Source organism: Typha angustifolia, chromosome 8, assembly GCF_048772165.1.
Source record: "Typha angustifolia cultivar Huaian chromosome 8, ASM4877216v1, whole genome shotgun sequence".
Lineage (NCBI taxonomy): Eukaryota > Viridiplantae > Streptophyta > Magnoliopsida > Poales > Typhaceae > Typha > Typha angustifolia.
This window is the reverse complement of record NC_133246.1, coordinates 1,658,464-1,675,814: the sequence shown is the minus strand read 5'-3', so window position 1 is coordinate 1,675,814 and position 17,351 is coordinate 1,658,464. Positions and strand designations below refer to the sequence as shown.

Below are 17,351 nucleotides of genomic sequence, written 5' to 3'. Positions count from 1 at the left end.
ACCCCTAACTCCAAGGCGAGAGTCCGTGTAGGATACTGCTACATCCGTACCAATATAACGCCCAACCCCGCAGACGAAAACCGTATCGGGATTCGATATCTCCCTCTCCACTCCTCTCCTCTCCTCTCGGCGTAATCTTCGTCTCTCTTCGGTCTTCCGCCCTCCTCTATCTCCTCTCCGAAGGTTTTCCTCATTCCCGGCGAATCCTAGCCCTAGATCTCTCTCTTTTCCCAACCCTAAATCCAATTCGCCGCCTCCTCGTCCTCCTCCAATGGAGGACGATCCGCTCCACGGTCACAAGCTCTGTGGCTTCCTCCGCGCGGTCCTCTCTGTCGCCTCCTCTTCCCAATGCAGAATTTTAGCCCCTGGAACTAATTGCAATCTCTTGACCGACGGATCCAACGTGGGCTTCCTTTCTGAGAACGGGGTCTCTCTAGTCCCGCTTCGAGACGGCAATGGGTCACCGGAGCCGGAGGAGGGCAAGAGCGGCGACGGCTCTGTGACTTCGGAGGCCCCTTTGAGGAAAAGGCGGAGGAAGGGCTTGGCAATGGTGAATGGGAGCATGAGCGTGGTCCACCAGCTTCACGCGCTTGTAGTGCAGAAGTGCTTGAGAATTAAGGCGAGGGTTTTGAGGGTTTCGGCTAAGGAGGATGGGGACGTGAGGGCTGTGGTGCTGGTTGACGTCTACTTGCCGATCGTGGTGTGGTCTGGTTGGCAGTTTCCTCGGTTGCCCGCCGTGGCTGCTTCTCTCTTCAAGCATGTGAGGTTCGGAGTTAGAATCATGTTTCTAAGTTTTAATGTTTTATTAAGCCATAGCAACTTGAAACTAATATGTTCTTTTGTAAAACATGCAACTCTCCTGATATTTGCTATTGAGGTGCATGTGACGCGTTTTCCTATCCATATGCTGATAGCTTTCTTGTTGTTGCTTAATTAAACTTCCATGCTAACAAAACTCAGGAACTTCTCTCGACAGCTGTAACTGGGAGTTAAGAAATTCTTTGCTTGATTTTACCTTGAGTGCTCAAGATTACCCACATGAAGATGATCAATACATTTGGAGCTATTCTGACTGCCATGTCCTTAAATGTGTGATGCATCATGGAACATCAGTATCTAGTAATAAAAGTTTGTTTGATCTTCATGAAATTTTTAAGAGTTTGCCTAGTGTGGGAAAGGAAACGAAGATGCTTTCTACAAGAGTTAATCCTGAAATTGCTTCTTTAACTCCTGGTATATGGGATATTCCTGATGATGTGTTAACCAGAACATTGAATCTTCTTGGCTCAAAGGACCTATGTAGGGTTGCAGCTACTTGTCATCATCTAAGGTCCTTGACTGCATCTGTCATGCCCCATATGAAGCTTAAACTGTTTCCCCACCAGCAGGCAGCCATTGAGTGGATGTTAAGGCGAGAGTGTAACGTTGAGATTCTGACACATCCCCTATTTAAGGATTTCTGCACTGAGGATGGATTCTCTTTTTATGTAAATACTGTTTCTGGTGAGATACTTACGGGTGTAGCCCCATCTATTAGTGATTTCCGTGGAGGAATGTTTTGTGATGAACCTGGATTAGGGAAGACGGTAACTGCTTTATCTCTTATTTTGAAAACTCAAGGAACATTGGCCGATCCACCTCATGGTGTAGAGGTAACATGGTCCTCACATGGACCTGATCAGAGATATGGGTATTATGAACTCAGTGCTGACAACTTCATGACAGGTAAGTTTATGTCAACATGGAGGTCTATGGGAAAAGATGTTGGGAGGGGGGAAGTCTGTTCTAACAAGTCCCCAGTTGGACTTAGTCCACTTGAAACTTCAAGATCCTTCTCACGAAAGAGAGGCAGATCAATGAACATCGATCAATCTTTGGGGTTTGCAGCAGCATCTTCATGTGAGAAGCCAAATACTACATCTTATGCTGTCACAAACTCAATGCCAGCAAGACGTGTGGTTCGATCTGCTCGAAGCTTGAGCAAAGTTAGAAGAAATCTTTTGGATACATATGACAAAGTTTTAGATTTTAATACTAGAAGGAACAACAAGAATGTCAAAACCAACACAAATTTGTCAAATGCAGCAAAAATTCAACATCCTTCAAAGCTGCGTATTACATTTAATAAGTCTAAGAGAGAGAGTGATGCCGTATCTGATATTAATGAGATCTGGGTCCAATGTGATGCTTGTAGAAAGTGGCGGAAACAGTTAGATGGAAGTGGAAGTATACTTGATGCTAAAACATTATGGTTTTGCAATATGAATGATGACACTTTGCGTCAGAGTTGTGCTGATCCCCAAGAATCTTGTGACTTGAAAAGGAGAATAACTTATTTGCCAGGATTTTTTAGGAAAGGAACTCCACCGGGTAAAGAAGAAAATGTGCTCTTTTTTACTAGTGTTCTGAAAGAGCATTTTATGTTGTTCAATTCAGGTACAAAGAAGGCTTTGACTTGGTTGGCTAATCTCCCACATGAGAAGCTTCTAGAGATGGAAACAGTTGGCTTGAGATGCCCAATTCTAGAACCCCTACTGTATTCTGATAAAGATGCCCATGAATATCATAAGGTATTTCAATCATTTGGTCTCGTAAAAAAGTTTCAGAGAGTCTTATGTAGGTGGCATTATCCGCCCATGCTCGAGAATTTGGAATTTGATTCAGCTGCACTTAGAATTGCTCTGACCAAGCCCTTGGACTTGCTCAGATTGTATTTATCTAGGGCAACCCTCATTGTGGTCCCTGCAAATTTAGTTGATCACTGGAAGACCCAGATAGAGAAGCATATTAAGACTGGGCAATTGCGAGTTTATTTCTGGGTAGATAATAAGAAGCCTAGCGCACACAATCTTGCTTGGGACTATGACATCATCATAACCACATTTAACCGATTAAGTGTTGAATGGGATCCAAGGAAGAGGAGTGTGTTAATGCAAGTACACTGGTATAGGGTTATGCTAGACGAAGGGCATACGCTTGGTTCAGGCCTCAGTTTGACAAACAAGTTGCTGATGGCATGCTCTTTGGCTGCATCAAGTCGGTGGATTTTAACTGGTACACCGACTCCTAATACACCAAATAGTCAAGTGGCCCATCTACAACCCATGCTTAAGTTTCTTCATGAAGAGGCTTATGGCCAAAATCAGGAATGTTGGGAGGCTGGCATCCAAAGACCTTTTGAGGCACAGATGGAGGAGGGGCGATCTCGTCTTCTACAGATACTTCAAAGGACCATGATTAGTGCAAGAAAAGTAGATCTGAAAGATATTCCTCCATGCATAAAAAAGATAACTTTGATAAATTTTAGCGCTGAGCATGCAAAAAGTTACAATGAATTAGTTGTTACTGTCAGGCGTAACATTTTAATGGCGGACTGGAATGACCCTTCTCATGTTGAATCACTTCTGAACCCCAAACAATGGAAGTCCCGTAGTGCCACAATCAGGAATGTTCGATTATCTTGCTGCGTGGATGGGCATATCAAAGTAACAGATGCTGGTCAGGATATCCAGGAAACAATGGATATATTAGTGCAGCATGGTCTAGATCCTCTTTCAGAAGAGTATACATTCATAAGAATTTCAATTTTGAATGGATGTAACTGTTTTAGGTAATTGACACACTTTGTTAGTCACATGTTATTTGTTATTTTCCTTGTTTTAACTTCCTAACTATTCTTAGTTCTCCTCTCTTAGGTGCAAAGAATGGTGCCGGTTACCTGTTATTACACCATGTAGGCATTTATTATGTCTTAATTGTGTAGCTTTGGATAGTGAAAAGTGTACTTTGCCAGGCTGTAACAACCATTATGAGATGCAGTCTCCTGAAATATTAGCACGGCCAGAAAATCCTAATCCGAAATGGCCAGTTCCTAAGGATCTCATTGAATTGCAGCCATCATATAAACAGGCATGTCATCTTGCAGCATCAAGCACCATCGACCTTATTCTGCACCACTACTTTCAGCAGTTCCATTTTCTCCTGTTTGATTGTATTCAATTTTATGCAGGAATACTGGGATCCAGATTGGGAATCAACATCGAGCAGCAAAGTTGCCTACCTAGTAGAAAGATTGAAGGGTCTGCTAGAACATAATAAAAAAAGTGGTTACTGCATTGACATGAATGATGATAGCAAGGTGCCTACGTCTGTTTCTGCCTGTCAAGAGACTGTTTCTACAGCGGATGGCAAGTCTGGTAGCATATTGCCCGAAAAAGTCATAATATTCTCTCAATTTCTTGAGCATATTAATGTCATAGAACAACAGGTAAATATAAAGCAGTTTAAGTTATCAATCTTATGGTTCACCATGTTAAATAGATTGTTATGGATGTTGTTTTTCATACAGTTGACACATGCTGGCATTAAATGTGCTGGAATGTACAGTCCCCTGCACTCATGGAAAAAGGTTGTTATCAATGCAATGATTATTGGAAGCATATCAGTATATATCTCTGCTTATTTCTCTCTTTCTTTACAGGCAAAATCATTGATGGAGTTTCAACATGATCCAAATTGTATGGCTTTATTAATGGATGGAAGTGCTGCCTTAGGCCTTGATTTGAGCTTTGTTACATATGTATTCTTGATGGAACCAATATGGGACAGAAGGTATCTTTGGTACTTCTATCTGATATCAGCTAAGCTCATAAGTAGATCTTTGATTATGCATTTGAAAAGAACTAATAAGTTACTAAATAATGCTTTTGAGGTTAAGATTGCTTATAGAATGTTTGATCCTTTTAATGGAAGATGATGGCTAAATTATCTTCTTATCAAGAAATTGACTATATTTAGCAGCTTAATAATTATATATAGATTTTAATAGAATTTCTTTATTGTATAAATGATATCTGCCTTCCTCTTCCCCTTTTCTCTGGGAAGGTTATTTTTCCTGCTTCTTGATTCTATTTGCATAGCATTGATGTCTTTTGGCTGTCAACTTGATTCCTCGCATTCAATTAGCATGGAGGAACAGGTGATTAGTCGTGCTCATCGCATGGGTGCTACTCGTCCAATATATGTGGAAACTTTGGCAATGCGTGGCACAATAGAAGAGCAAATGTTGGAATTTCTCCAGGTCAGTGTAAATTCTCTTTAAAATTAAGATATTTTTTTTTGTCTTCAAGTTATTTAGTTAATCTATTTTATTGGTTACAGAGAATGTTTCATTAATTTCATTGTGATTTCTAGTTTAAATCAAATATCTCTATATTTAAGGGAGTTGAACTTTATCTGATTGATTTGGTGTTGTTTCCTGTTAATGCTTATTAACAAGTTTCTAAAACTAGGGCATGTTTAGCAAGAATAGTTGTTCTGCATAAAAATGAAGAACATGCAAAATGTATGATTTTTAGCAGAATCTCTGAAAGCCTGGCTGCACAGATTCTCCTAGGATCTAGGATTCTTAATGCCACTTATTGCCTGTTTGCATGTACCTACTGTCGCACTGATACTTTATCAACACGGCCAATTTTGAAAAAATAGGTCCATAAGAGATTTGATAGTGGAATAGTGAGGTCCAAAATTCTTTGTGAGAAAATAGAATTGTATATAGCTTGGCATACATGAGGAAATAGTGAAAATTACAAAAAGGTAAGTGGCTAAGCAAGACTATAACGAAACCGTTACTGAAGCTTAATCTAAGGATATGACAATCTATTAGAATGAAGTTTCAAAGATGGGTATGTATATATAATATAACTTGGGAAAGAAGTAAAGATTTAGTTAATAATTCTCCTAACAGGGATCTAAGTTTCAAAGATGGGTAAAATAATTTCTGATATCCATTCATAATTTCTTACTTAGGTGAATTTGATATTTGTTCTAATTATCAGGATTAGGTGAAACAAATAAGGGTTAAATATATTTCAACCCTTTGTATTTTTCTCAAAATCTCTTTATCTCCTCTCGTACTTTAAATAATCTCAAAGCAGTCTCTATACTTATGACTAAGTGAGATAAGTTTTTCTTTCAAAGTCAACGAAGCGCACCCAAATAACCAAAATAGATCGTTCCGTTTGTTAGGCAAAACAGATAAGGTTTTGGTCTGATTTTTGTTTAACTTGAATTCGTTTTTTTCTTAGATGTGATATAACTACAAAACGTCATAAAAACCTAGGCTTAGTAATATTTACTATATGATTGATACAATCTAGAAAGTAAGAACAGAAAATATGTGGGTACTTTTTGAAGAGAAAGAAATGCTTATATAAGTGGAAAATGGCATTTTTGTTTATAAACAAATAGAAATGGAGGAATTTTGCCTCGCCATTTAATTTTATATATTTTTTGGGCGCGTTCAGTTAACTTGGATAGAAAAACTAACGGTCTCACATTTTAATCGTAAGTATACAGATTGGTTTGGGATTTTTTGAAGTTCATAAGAATAAAATGATTTTGAATGTAAATATAAGGGGGTAAAATGTATTTAGCCTCACAAATAAATTAGAGCACATGGTGCAAATTAGCACTAATAAGCCTTTTCATTGGTTTTAGAATACCACTAATATTTGGTTGCAGATGATCATACATCAAATTTCATTGGTAGTAGTTTATATTTATAGTCATCTTTAGTCCCTAGAAACTCTGTCAAGCACACTTCTAGCTTTTACATTTTGCCAAGAATTGTCAGATTAGTTATTATTCTATAAGGATAGTTTGGATTCCAATAACTTCAGAAGTAGGGTTGCATTTTCTCATTCTTACCTATATATCAGCCTACTGAAATATATTCATAAAGGATACTCATAACTACTTGTGGTATATGCTGTTCTGTTTCTCCTTACTCTAGTAGTAATACAGTTACCTCTTCAGGACCCCGATGCATGTAGAAGAATTCTGAAGAAGGAATTTATTCGACGTGAACATGAAGGTACCCGAACTCATCGTACACTGCATGATTTTGCTGAAAGCAATTATTTGGCTCACCTCAGTTCTGTTCGGACAAATGTCCAGATATAGCAGGTACACAGCTATAATACCTCTTTCGAAGCTGGTAATCTTAATTGATAAGTAGTATGGCAGCTTGTTGATTTGACTTATTGCAAAGGAAAATAGAAGTGTTTTTTGAAGCATGGAGTATATCACATTCCCTTAGTACTACTATACTCTGTATGTTTTACAATGATTGTCGAGTGTTGACATATATATATTGTTATTTTGTTAAGAGATGTTCTTTTAGATGATTATGTGTCTTACTCTGTAAAGGTAAAATGGTTAGGGGGATCATTTTATTGTCATTGAAACCTTAGAAATCTGATGACAGTCAACATTTTGTTCTATATATTAGGGAAAGGATAATCATCCAATACTGACTGTGGTGAATATCTCATTAAAGGGTCTTGAATTATCTTGGCTTATTAATTGATTTGAATATGTTGATGCAGGTGCAATCAAACCAGCACTAGAGAATTAGATCTCATTAGAACTCTGTAGTTAAAGCATGCTTAAGTGAGAGTGGTACTAGGATGAGTGATTCCTTGGGAAGAGTCCTTGTGTTGCATAATTGCACCCTTTTTAGAGGGAGTGGGAGTCACATAATTTTATGGATATGTTGCCCCTTGTATTCAGGAGGTTATGGGACAAGTCCTAGAGACAGCCTTATTAAGTAATATGATACATATTTTCCTTCCTAGACCTAGCGTAGGTGGGAGCTTCATGCAATGGGACACTTTTTTAACGATGTTGACGTGCTTGGGTGTTGAATTCCAGATGCTTTCAATGTCTAAGAATTTCTTCAAACTACACGTCAGTGATCAGTGTTATAAGGCCTCAACATTTATGTCTCGAGATGGATATTTTCATTTCCTGTAGTAAGTTTGTAATCATGGTTTTGAGTTTGGTGAGACCGATTTGTTCTGGCTGAAACATATTTGTTTCAGTCATGAATGCAATTAAGTATGGTCTCAAATTGAATGTGTATTTAATAGGAAAAGCAAGAAAAGCAAGGAAAAAAGTTAAATCTGTGGCCACAGGTGCCTACTTGGAGTTATCCAAATGCAATGATGTAAATAATTAAGCAAGCCAGTGCAGAGACAGAAAGCTAAAGTCACGGCAAAGGTTAGAGCATAGAAGTTTCAATTTCAGTTTCAGTTGTTTAAAAAAAAACATTCTGGAGTTCCAGCCACTTTTAGGTTTTTGACATTTTTGTAAGTGGGTGGAAATATCTTTTTTGAGAATATTCATTTGGAAAGGAGGTAATAAATCGAATGTTCTCATTTTGCTACTTGCTAGGACAACCCTATACATGGGCTAGACTTTCCGGTCTTATGCGTTTTGAAAATTTTTTGGACACAAATTGGCATTTGATCTTCCTTGCTTCTACCCAAATTCAAGTCATTTGTAAAAGTTTCTGAACAGAATCCAGTCTCAACTATTAGATAAAGAGACCAGTAATTACTTTTCCGTGCTGATTTTAGGTCATTTAGAGGTATAAAACCCAAAACCCGAAGACAACAAAAGAAAACTAGTTTTGAAATTATAGATTGAGCCATTTGTATTAAGTATTAACTCTCTTTTGCAATAGTGTTCTCTTCTCCTCTCTCTCTCTCAAGAGCAGGTGTATATGTGAGGAAATAGTATACAAGTGTATCGTTTACCATGTGTGTTTTTGTGTGTATGCGGGACATCTTCACATATTCTACTGATTACTGTTATTTCCTGTATGTCCCTTGTTATGTGTATGTCTTTCTTTTAGAGCATTGTCATCTATTTGTCACCATATAGTTCAGTTGTAGCTTTTTCTGTAATTCAGTTAAGCCTCAGATGACAAACTGCCATCCGCCCCACTAATGCCCATTGATGAGGAGGATGAGGAAGACGTTTCCCATGTATCACGCCTTGACTGATCTCAAAGATGCCAGTGATTTACCAAAATAGTATTCAACCTCCTCCCCTCCAAAAAGAAAGCAAAGAAAACTGACATTTGATAGCCAAGCAGCATATCCATGAGAATTTTCAGGTTATATAAATTTTTGATTTTGTTTCACTAACATATCTTGGCTGGTTGTTGCAGACCATGTTTTGCTAATGTACTCAGGAATGATTTATTTTTCTGGTTCTTTGATTATGTAATTTTGATGTATATTTTGCTAGTGGTGGTGTATAACTAAAATTGCCTTCCTGTATATAAGCAGCAGTCAATGGCGTTGTTGTTGGCCCATCGATCTTGTCAGTTTCAACATCGCTAGAGGCTGTCATACGGACCCGTGCGAGATGCTGCATTTTACCTTAGATTTTGTACGGTCTAAAATCCAAAGATTAAACTGTACGGCAGATGATTGGACTGCCCAATCATCGGATTTTTGTGTTCCCTGGGCTGAGTAGAGTACTCTTCACTCTCTCTCCCTTTTTAGTTAAAAAGATAGTGGATCTTTTACCATCTCGTAGTTTCGGTTTCTTATTACATATACTTACAGAGTTTGTTGCGGTTGCGGTTAACCATATAGAATAAAATAAAACATCCGACCAAACAAAAGAAATCTAACATTAATGAAACTTAACCAATGAATTTACAAAAAGAAAGAAAAGTTGTTCCCTTCATTAGTTTAACTATCACACAAGACTCACCAAGTAAACAAGCGGCAATAGACTCAAATTCTCATATTGCGTGGATGTAGTGAACAACAGAAGTCATTATTGCTCCAAAACCAGAGAGAAGAGAGCACAAAAGCCAATTTCTTCTCAAACACTGATACCATTAGCCTTCGACTCTGAAAGCTCAGCTTCCCTTCTCTTCTCTTCTCTTGTGCTCCAACTGCAACTGGGTATATGCCAATCTGTCCACTTCTTTGTGCCATGTTTGAATTGGTGGTGGCGTAGTAAGCGTTTCTTAAAACTCCGGCTCAAATGGTTTCGACAGTGGCATTTGTTCAAACGGTTCAAATTGCTCTTTTTTCGACTTGTTTAGCTCACCATTCCCACCGCTTTCTTCTTCACCATCCGAACCGCACCCAACCAGAGCCCACGTCGCCGGTGCGCCCCCAGAACGGTCGCCGACTTCCGAATTCGGCTTCTTCCTCCGTAGCCGGATGACAAACCTCGGCCTAGTCGGTGCTGGCCTCGACGCCATCTCCGGGTTCTTGCGGGGCCTACCCCGACCACGGCAGGGCGGTCTAGGTTTGTTCTTAGGCGGCCTCCCGCGGCGTCTAGGGTTGGCATTAGGGTCAGTGTTAGGACGGGGAGGGGGAGGGAGGAGGTACCGGCCGGGGGAGGAGGCGGCTATGTCGCCGGCGGCGACGAGCTTGTTAATGTAGTAAGGGAGGAGGCGAGCGTGGCCGGGAGGGAGGTCAGCATAAGATGCGACGATGTAATTTGAGATGGCGGACTCGGTGGAGCCTCCGGGATCGGAGAGAGATCGCAGCGCCATTTGGACCATCTGGTGGAGGAGAAGAGTTAACAAGAGATAAGAATGGAAGAAGAAGCGAAGGGAGAAGAAGTGAAGGAAGTTTACCTCGGCGTAAGGTGGGTGGTCGGGGATGGGTAGCCGAGCATTGAGAGCAATAACGGTGGTCGGAGGGTTGCGGTAGTGATAATGGTAGTGGTAGTGGAGTTCTTCTTGCTCCATTGCAACTAGGCTCTTCCGAGTTACGATCCTCTTCTCTTCTTTTTTTTTCACTTTCTATACCCAGACGCGCTGAACAATGACCAGATATTTATAGAGAGTTAGTTATACGATTAATAAAAGAGCTGTTGATTTTATAAAATTGCGAAGAAGGATGGAGTTTGATAGAAATTGACTGACCGAGAGATAAATTGAGAGATATTAAGAGGGAGTTAGAAACAAAATCGCCTTAGAATTTGAGATTGGGAGAGAAATATATATATTAAGAGAAGATTAATAAAAAATTAGGCGTGAGAACGTTATTTATATGTCATTCACATTCCAATTTTAAACAGAAAAAATAAAACGACAAGCAAATAGAAATGATATTTTGAAGCATGATAAATAGCTCAGGCGGTGGTTTTAGTGTCATTTTCTTTTTGAAAGGGTCTATATGTATTCCGAGTCGACTCGCTAAACTCGACGGAGTGACTCACAAATTACATCATACGGTAAATAAATCCACGATCCAATGGGCCCTCATCTATAAAGATCTGGAGTCGTCTCCCTCTTCTTCTCCTTAGCATTGAAGCATCTGATTCCCTTCGTCTCTGACCACTCCTCTGAAAAAACTAAAGCCCTAGCACTCGTCGACGAGCGCAAGCAGCAGCGGATCCATGGATGCCAAGATCGGGAAATTCTTCGACTCCGTCGGTTCTTTCTTCAAAGGCGGGGATAACATCCCCTGGTGCGATCGCGATATCATCGCCGTAAGAGTTCTATTCCTTTAATTAGTCTTCGTGCTGTCTTGATTCATGTGGATATTGAGCAAATGACCGGGGAAAGTGCATGGGGCCTAAATGTTCGTCTATTTGGCTCCGGACGGTTGGGGGTGTAAAAGGACCCAATCTTTTTCATTCATATGTGATCTATAAGCAAACTTGAATCCTTCTGGAGTCGTGGTCCCGCTTTTCATGATTGTTTATAAGCAAACTGAAGTACTTTTATTTCGACTTTTATTCTTTTTCAAACTTGAAAATTTGGCATTGTGACCTGATTCTTAAGTTTTATGGATCTATAATACGAGTCATTCTGTCGGATTCCTAGGTGGAGAAACTATCTTTTAGGTTGTGGAGCAGTGGTTACACTGGTGTTACTTATCCACGGTTTAGATATCGAGGGGATACTCCTGTCTCGCTATGTTAGCCAAGTGCTACTAAGAACTTATTGCATGCTGACCCTGAAAATATATTCTATACAAAGGTGTAAACAAAGTCTTTAAAGCTGAAGTTTCATGCTTTATCAGTTTGTAGTTGTTTAAAATTAATTACCAACTGCTATATGTAGATATATATTGACATTCATACATGGTCCTTGTTTATGTTTTCTAGCTGCATGTACTTTTGTCCATCACTTGAATGCTTTTACTCTGTTAGCATCCATTTATGGAAGTTGACAACCTTATGCTTGTGTTCAGGGTTGTGAAAAAGAGGTTGCTGAGGCTGCGACCGAAGAACACAAGAATGATAGTCTCATGAGGTTATCTTGGGCTCTTGTTCATTCTAAACACTCGGATGATGTGAATCGTGGAATAGGCATGCTTGAAGGTGAAATACATGCTTTCATTATTTTTTAGCATCAGTTACTCTTTGATATTATATCTATTTTTTTGGAAGAAGGATCTTCTCTGCTTGGGCATTATGTTATACTATACATCCTTTTCAACTGCTTTGAGCATCTGTCTTGAGCACTAAATCAATGTGGTGTTGGCAGCTTCTTTGGACAGTACGAGCAGCCCACTGCAAACGCGTGAGAAGCTTTACTTATTAGCTGTTGGGCATTATAGAAATGGAGACTATCCAAGAAGTCGGCAACTTACAGATCGGTGTTTAGAGGTGTGGTGTCATTGTTCAACTCATTGTGGATTTATTTTTTGAGTTTATTAGAAGTAACAATCGGTGTGAAATTTGTGAGCTTTAATCTAGATTATGCTTGTCAAGTTCTCATGTCTCTCTCTGTATATTGTTTATCTACATTATGAGAAAAAGTTATTGCTAGCTTGTTGTACTAGCTTAGGATGCAACACAAAATAGATGATGCGTTTCCAACAAATAATACTCCAGATTTATTTGTGTGCCCTGTATTGCCTAAAGTTTGCCTTTGTCAAGAGTAACCATCATTCAGTGTGTTTTCCAGACTTCTGGTTAAATCAAACTTCAGGTGCAGATATGTTTTTTTTTTTTTTTCTCTCTCTCTCTCTCTGTCTTTGTCCATGAGTTTAACTAGTGCAGAGAAGGATCTGGCAAAAGTTGGGCTGGATTTATATTATTCTTCTCTGGACAAGATCCACAAGCATAGATCTAAGGATGCCATCAAGATAATATTACAAATGATATTATGTACCTTTCTTCTAGTTCTTACTAAATCATGAATTGTACGTAGTGCAGTTTAAACGTGAAAATTTTAGATCTTCATTCTTACTATTTAACATGCACCTTGGTTGAATGGAAGATAAATAACTATATTTCTCCATCAAGGTGTTCAAGAGATATCAGACTCTTATACTTGCTACATGTTTGGTTAATTTTGTTCACTGCTTTACAGATGGCACCTGATTGGAGGCAAGCTCTGACTTTGAAAAAGGCTGTGGAGGATAAAATTGCTAAAGGTGAGCGAAATTAGCCTAGATTTAAATGTGCATGACTCATGTAGATATAGAGTCTATTACCTACAAGATTCTGTTTACTTCTATTAAATTGGAATGATTTTGGAGAGTAGAGATATGCATAGATACCATTTGCTTCTATTATGTACAGTTAAGAATTTATAGTTGCTATATTTATGACACAGATGGTTTGATTGGCATCGGAATTGCTACTACTGCCGTCGGGCTTCTAGTGGGTGGGATAGCTGCTGCTGTTGCTAGGAAAAACTGAAAGGAATTCTAATGCTCTTGTTTCCATAAAGCCAGCTGCTTGCAAATTGTTTTTGTTTTGTGGTTGATCTAATAGTTTAAATATGCGTAGACAATAAGAATATATTGACTCCCTTCTGATGTGAACTTCTGTTTTCAATGGTTCCCCTCATCTATATGAAAATATGCAGCCCTTTTTGTTCTTTTATATTATTTTCAAAACCCTGTTGATTGCATTAAACATTTATTTTGTAGATGGAAATTGCAGTAACAAAAGAAGAGGGTGCGCGGCATGATCTCTAAACAAGTTTTGTATCTGTATAGATAGACCAGTCGATTACTCAGTAAACATTGATGAAATTATTTTGGAGGATCACACTTGCAATACTTTAGGAGAATCTTATAAAATGATCATTCTTTTTATTCACAAATCAACTGCATAGACTAGGAAATCACCAGTCATCACAAAGTTTTCTAGTGCACATAACATTTGAATTACATAAAATATTTTTTGATCACATGTAATTGTATTTCATGGCACTTCATTCCCTACTAGGGTAAGCAAGATATCCTTGTAATCCCCAGAGGTGTCACCAATAACATCTCGAGTGAGCGTCGTCTTGTATCGGATTTTGTATTCCTCTTTGATCTTATTCATGTCGATTTCAGCTCTGCACACTATGGCTCTTGTAAGGGAGTCCTCATCTGTGCCAAATCCTTGGATTGAAGACCTCACCACCTGAAGAACAGCAGCAAGATTTCAACAAAGATATATATATACATATAAAATAAAATAAAAACTTTCTGCAATGCTACTCTTGAAATGTTCTTATTTACCTCTGCAAAGTGCTTCTCAGGAGAAACTAAGCACCAAACTGCTACCTTCAGCACACCAGAAAGCTTTCTGCTACTATGCTTCTCAATGTCCTGCCACAATAATTAACCAAAAAGAGTTTTGCTGGTTTTGATCATGTTCGCAAATGCTTCATATCATCTGCAGCTCTCTTGGATTTTTTTGAAAAATTTCGAAGTACCTCGTCAATGGACTTTCCATGATCTTGCTTGTAATGCTGAAATGTCGCTTTAAGTTGCGATTTGTTCCTCGAGCTAATTATTCGAATAACTTCGTCATTAAGTGGTTGCTTCTTTCTGATAGCATCACAGAGCTCAGCTGCCTCAGATCTTGCTAAGTTATCATCGACATTCTCACCTACATATCTGTAAGAGCTCACCAGACGCACCAAGAACTGCCAGATATCAAACCTCTACACTGATCAATCTTATTGAAACAGACAAGGAATTGATTAAGATGAGAGTGAGATGCTATTCAACCTGTTTCAAAGGTTCTTCGTAGGCAGAGCAGGAGGCGATTTCTTCTTCAATGGAGGAGGAGAAGAGGGAGCAGTAGGCCTTTCTCACAGCTATCAGATGATCTGGAGACGAAGCGCAGGCGACTTCCACGACCACCGACGGCCGGCGGTCGCCGTCGTTGTGCAAAGCTTCATGAGCCAACTTTGCATCCCTCGCTGCGGGATCCATTGCCCATAACACCATTGCTTTCTGAGCCACCGATTATGACTCTTTAGTAATAAGAAGAATCTACGAGGGCCTCAGTGCAAAAAGAAAACTTGGAATAAAATCGAACGATAGGTTGAAGAATACCCCGAAATCCCCGGATAACTCGGAATAGAGCCGATCGATAAGCGACTCGTTGTAGAGTCTCTCATAGCTCCGGGCGATCTCGGCTCTCTGTGAAGCCGTCCGGCGACCCAATACTTGTATAAGCGCCTTCTCATCCGTTCCTAATCCTATACCAATCCACATCGAACCAAGTAATAGATAGATAGATCATGAGAACTCGGATAAATTAAGCGAAATGGTAGGATTACTGGAAGAACATATAACCTTGGACTGCCTCTCTTATGGTCTGGGCGTCCTCAGTTGGGGATGGGATGGGATTGGGAACAAGAATGGAGGCCATGGCTTCTCTTTCCTCGGTTTCTTCTTGTTGTGGTGTTAAGGAATGGCTAAATTGATGGAGGATCAAGTTAAATGGAGGGACGTTAGGGAGACACTCAAAGCAGCAACACAGACACATCTCTCTCTCTCTCTCTCTCTCTCCCCCTCTCTCTCTCTCTCTCTCTCTCTCCCCCCATTTAAGACTTGGCCAACTTGACCAGTTAAATTGGATTTAGTGCATGAAGACAGCCTAGCCTTACGTTATGATTATTCTGAAGTTGGCATCACAATGGAAAATGGTACTAATTTTATTACTATTAAATTTCTACGTTAAATGCAATTTAAACCTTACGTTAGATTGACAGCTGATTATTGTAGCCCAATAGTCAGAGTTCTACTCACTCATAATACAGTTTATGGTTTGTATTTTAATGTTGAGATTGATGTTAGTAGAATATTATATCAACAAAGTTTGAATTTATTATGATCTATTTTCTAAAAAGTTTAGATTAATTGTTCTGACTTACACATCAGAATAATTAATATGAGCTCATAATCTATAAAGAAAAATTAAGGGACTTCGCAAATAACCTTTAATTTATTGATTGTACCCTAAATTAAGTACCTAAGTTATTGGTTGAAGCAACACTGTCACAACAATTGGGTGAAAATTTTGTACCAAATATATATATTGACCTTTGACATTTTATCTTCTACTCAATTAATCCTCATTAAATACCTCAATCTTATCTACATAATCTCAATAGTAAGCTTTGACAATGAGACGCATTAGGTGAGATCTCACATCACTACATCAATTATCATAAGAAACAAGAAAATAAAAAAGAATTAGGAAGGACAAAAAACGTGGAAGAGCAAAGGAAGCTGGCTATTGGACTAAGTTGATAATATTTGTTCCCCACCATAGCTACATGATTGAGAAAGATAACTACAAACTCATGCCTAATTAATCATCATATTCATATATATATATATATATGTATTATCCTCAAAGGTGTGTATCTTATGTTCTTATTGTGTTACACTTGGTTGTACAAGTAGTTGTAACAAACCTATACACTAATTGGATTGCTGATGATAGTATATCTTATCTACATCTTTGAGTGTTTGACTTAGGATCCTTTTGTCTCTTTTCAATTGATGAGATGGATAAAGCTAGCTTTCAAAATTATTGCACTTAAGATCTACATGATCATAATGTATTATACATCCCATTGGTCATTCCTGTTGATCTTGGATACCTGCATGACATTATGGAGTAGCTAGACAAAATCAAATAAAGAAATAGCTGGCTGATCACAAAGAGCTCCTCTATCAAATCTCAGCATATTCCTCCTTTCCTATTCAATTCCTTGTGAATATTTATTTCCTCTTTTCTCTGTTAAGCTGAATCAACTTGTGTTTGTCTTGTGTCCAAATTGCAAGCCAATTCTTGAAGTAGCTCATATTTCATTTCACTGGAATTTGAGCAGAACCACAAGAAAAAGAACATAAAAGATTTGGTGAGCAGTGGCTTAATATGCCACTAGGTGAGCTCTCGAAATCACTACTTTAATGGCCACCATGTCATGAAGAACTTCTATCTTGAGGAGGATCAAACAAAGATGCAACAAAATGTCTAATAAATTGAAGGCCATGTCAACATTTCTCCATATATTCTATTGGTGTGCCAATAACATTAGGACACCAATTATTAGTTGGATGATTGAGAAAGATATCTACTGTGAAAATGAGAATAATATTTGGGCCATACCTTGAAAGGCTCCATGTTGAACACATCAATCAATGTGAACAATTCAGAATTCCAAGTGTTTGTTAGTGGTCTGAATGATGCCATTTGGGTCTCTTGGATTATAATCTTGAGACATGGAGATCTCTGAACACTGAACAGAGCTCATGAAGAATGGAGAGAGA

The 17,351-nt window shown here is 38.7% G+C and overlaps 4 protein-coding genes across 6 annotated transcripts; 2 read left to right on the top strand and 2 right to left on the bottom strand.

The window, feature by feature from the left end:
• Window positions 1–55: 55 nt before the first annotated feature.
• On the top strand, window positions 56–9,382 carry LOC140765923 (F-box protein At3g54460). Of its 3 annotated transcripts, XR_012105247.1 has the most exons (10): window positions 57–765; window positions 977–3,610; window positions 3,696–3,909; window positions 4,010–4,267; window positions 4,349–4,408; window positions 4,481–4,611; window positions 4,966–5,080; window positions 6,817–6,966; window positions 8,756–8,962; window positions 9,138–9,382. XR_012105247.1 is itself a non-coding variant. In XM_073105256.1 (9 exons), exons 1-8 carry the CDS (start codon window positions 272–274, stop codon window positions 6,961–6,963), a joined length of 4,053 nt encoding a protein of 1,350 aa, XP_072961357.1. In that variant the 5' UTR covers window positions 56–271; the 3' UTR covers window positions 6,964–6,966; window positions 9,138–9,382. The 3 variants fall into 3 exon arrangements, 2 of the variants coding, with proteins under 2 accessions (XP_072961357.1, XP_072961356.1); XM_073105256.1 differs by lacking the exon at window positions 8,756–8,962 and having other exon boundaries at window positions 56–765; XM_073105255.1 differs by lacking the exon at window positions 9,138–9,382 and having other exon boundaries at window positions 8,756–9,131.
• Window positions 9,383–9,482: 100 nt separating this feature from the next.
• On the bottom strand, window positions 9,483–10,800 carry LOC140765935 (uncharacterized). The gene is made up of 3 exons (XM_073105273.1): window positions 10,745–10,800; window positions 10,454–10,636; window positions 9,483–10,378 (listed from the first exon to the last, which is right to left on the bottom strand). The coding sequence occupies exons 2-3, from the start codon at window positions 10,565–10,567 to the stop codon at window positions 9,833–9,835; spliced, it is 660 nt and encodes a 219-aa protein (XP_072961374.1). The 5' UTR covers window positions 10,568–10,636; window positions 10,745–10,800; the 3' UTR covers window positions 9,483–9,832.
• A 316-nt stretch (window positions 10,801–11,116) lies between these two features.
• Window positions 11,117–13,665, top strand: LOC140766225 (mitochondrial fission 1 protein A-like). The gene is made up of 5 exons (XM_073105701.1): window positions 11,117–11,313; window positions 12,021–12,150; window positions 12,317–12,438; window positions 13,148–13,211; window positions 13,394–13,665. Exons 1-5 carry the CDS (start codon window positions 11,221–11,223, stop codon window positions 13,477–13,479), a joined length of 495 nt encoding a protein of 164 aa, XP_072961802.1. The 5' UTR covers window positions 11,117–11,220; the 3' UTR covers window positions 13,480–13,665.
• A 192-nt stretch (window positions 13,666–13,857) lies between these two features.
• Window positions 13,858–15,599, bottom strand: LOC140766222 (annexin D3-like). The gene is made up of 6 exons (XM_073105694.1): window positions 15,363–15,599; window positions 15,120–15,265; window positions 14,790–15,017; window positions 14,492–14,704; window positions 14,295–14,384; window positions 13,858–14,196 (listed from the first exon to the last, which is right to left on the bottom strand). Exons 1-6 carry the CDS (start codon window positions 15,553–15,555, stop codon window positions 13,990–13,992), a joined length of 1,077 nt encoding a protein of 358 aa, XP_072961795.1. The 5' UTR covers window positions 15,556–15,599; the 3' UTR covers window positions 13,858–13,989.
• Window positions 15,600–17,351: the final 1,752 nt, after the last annotated feature.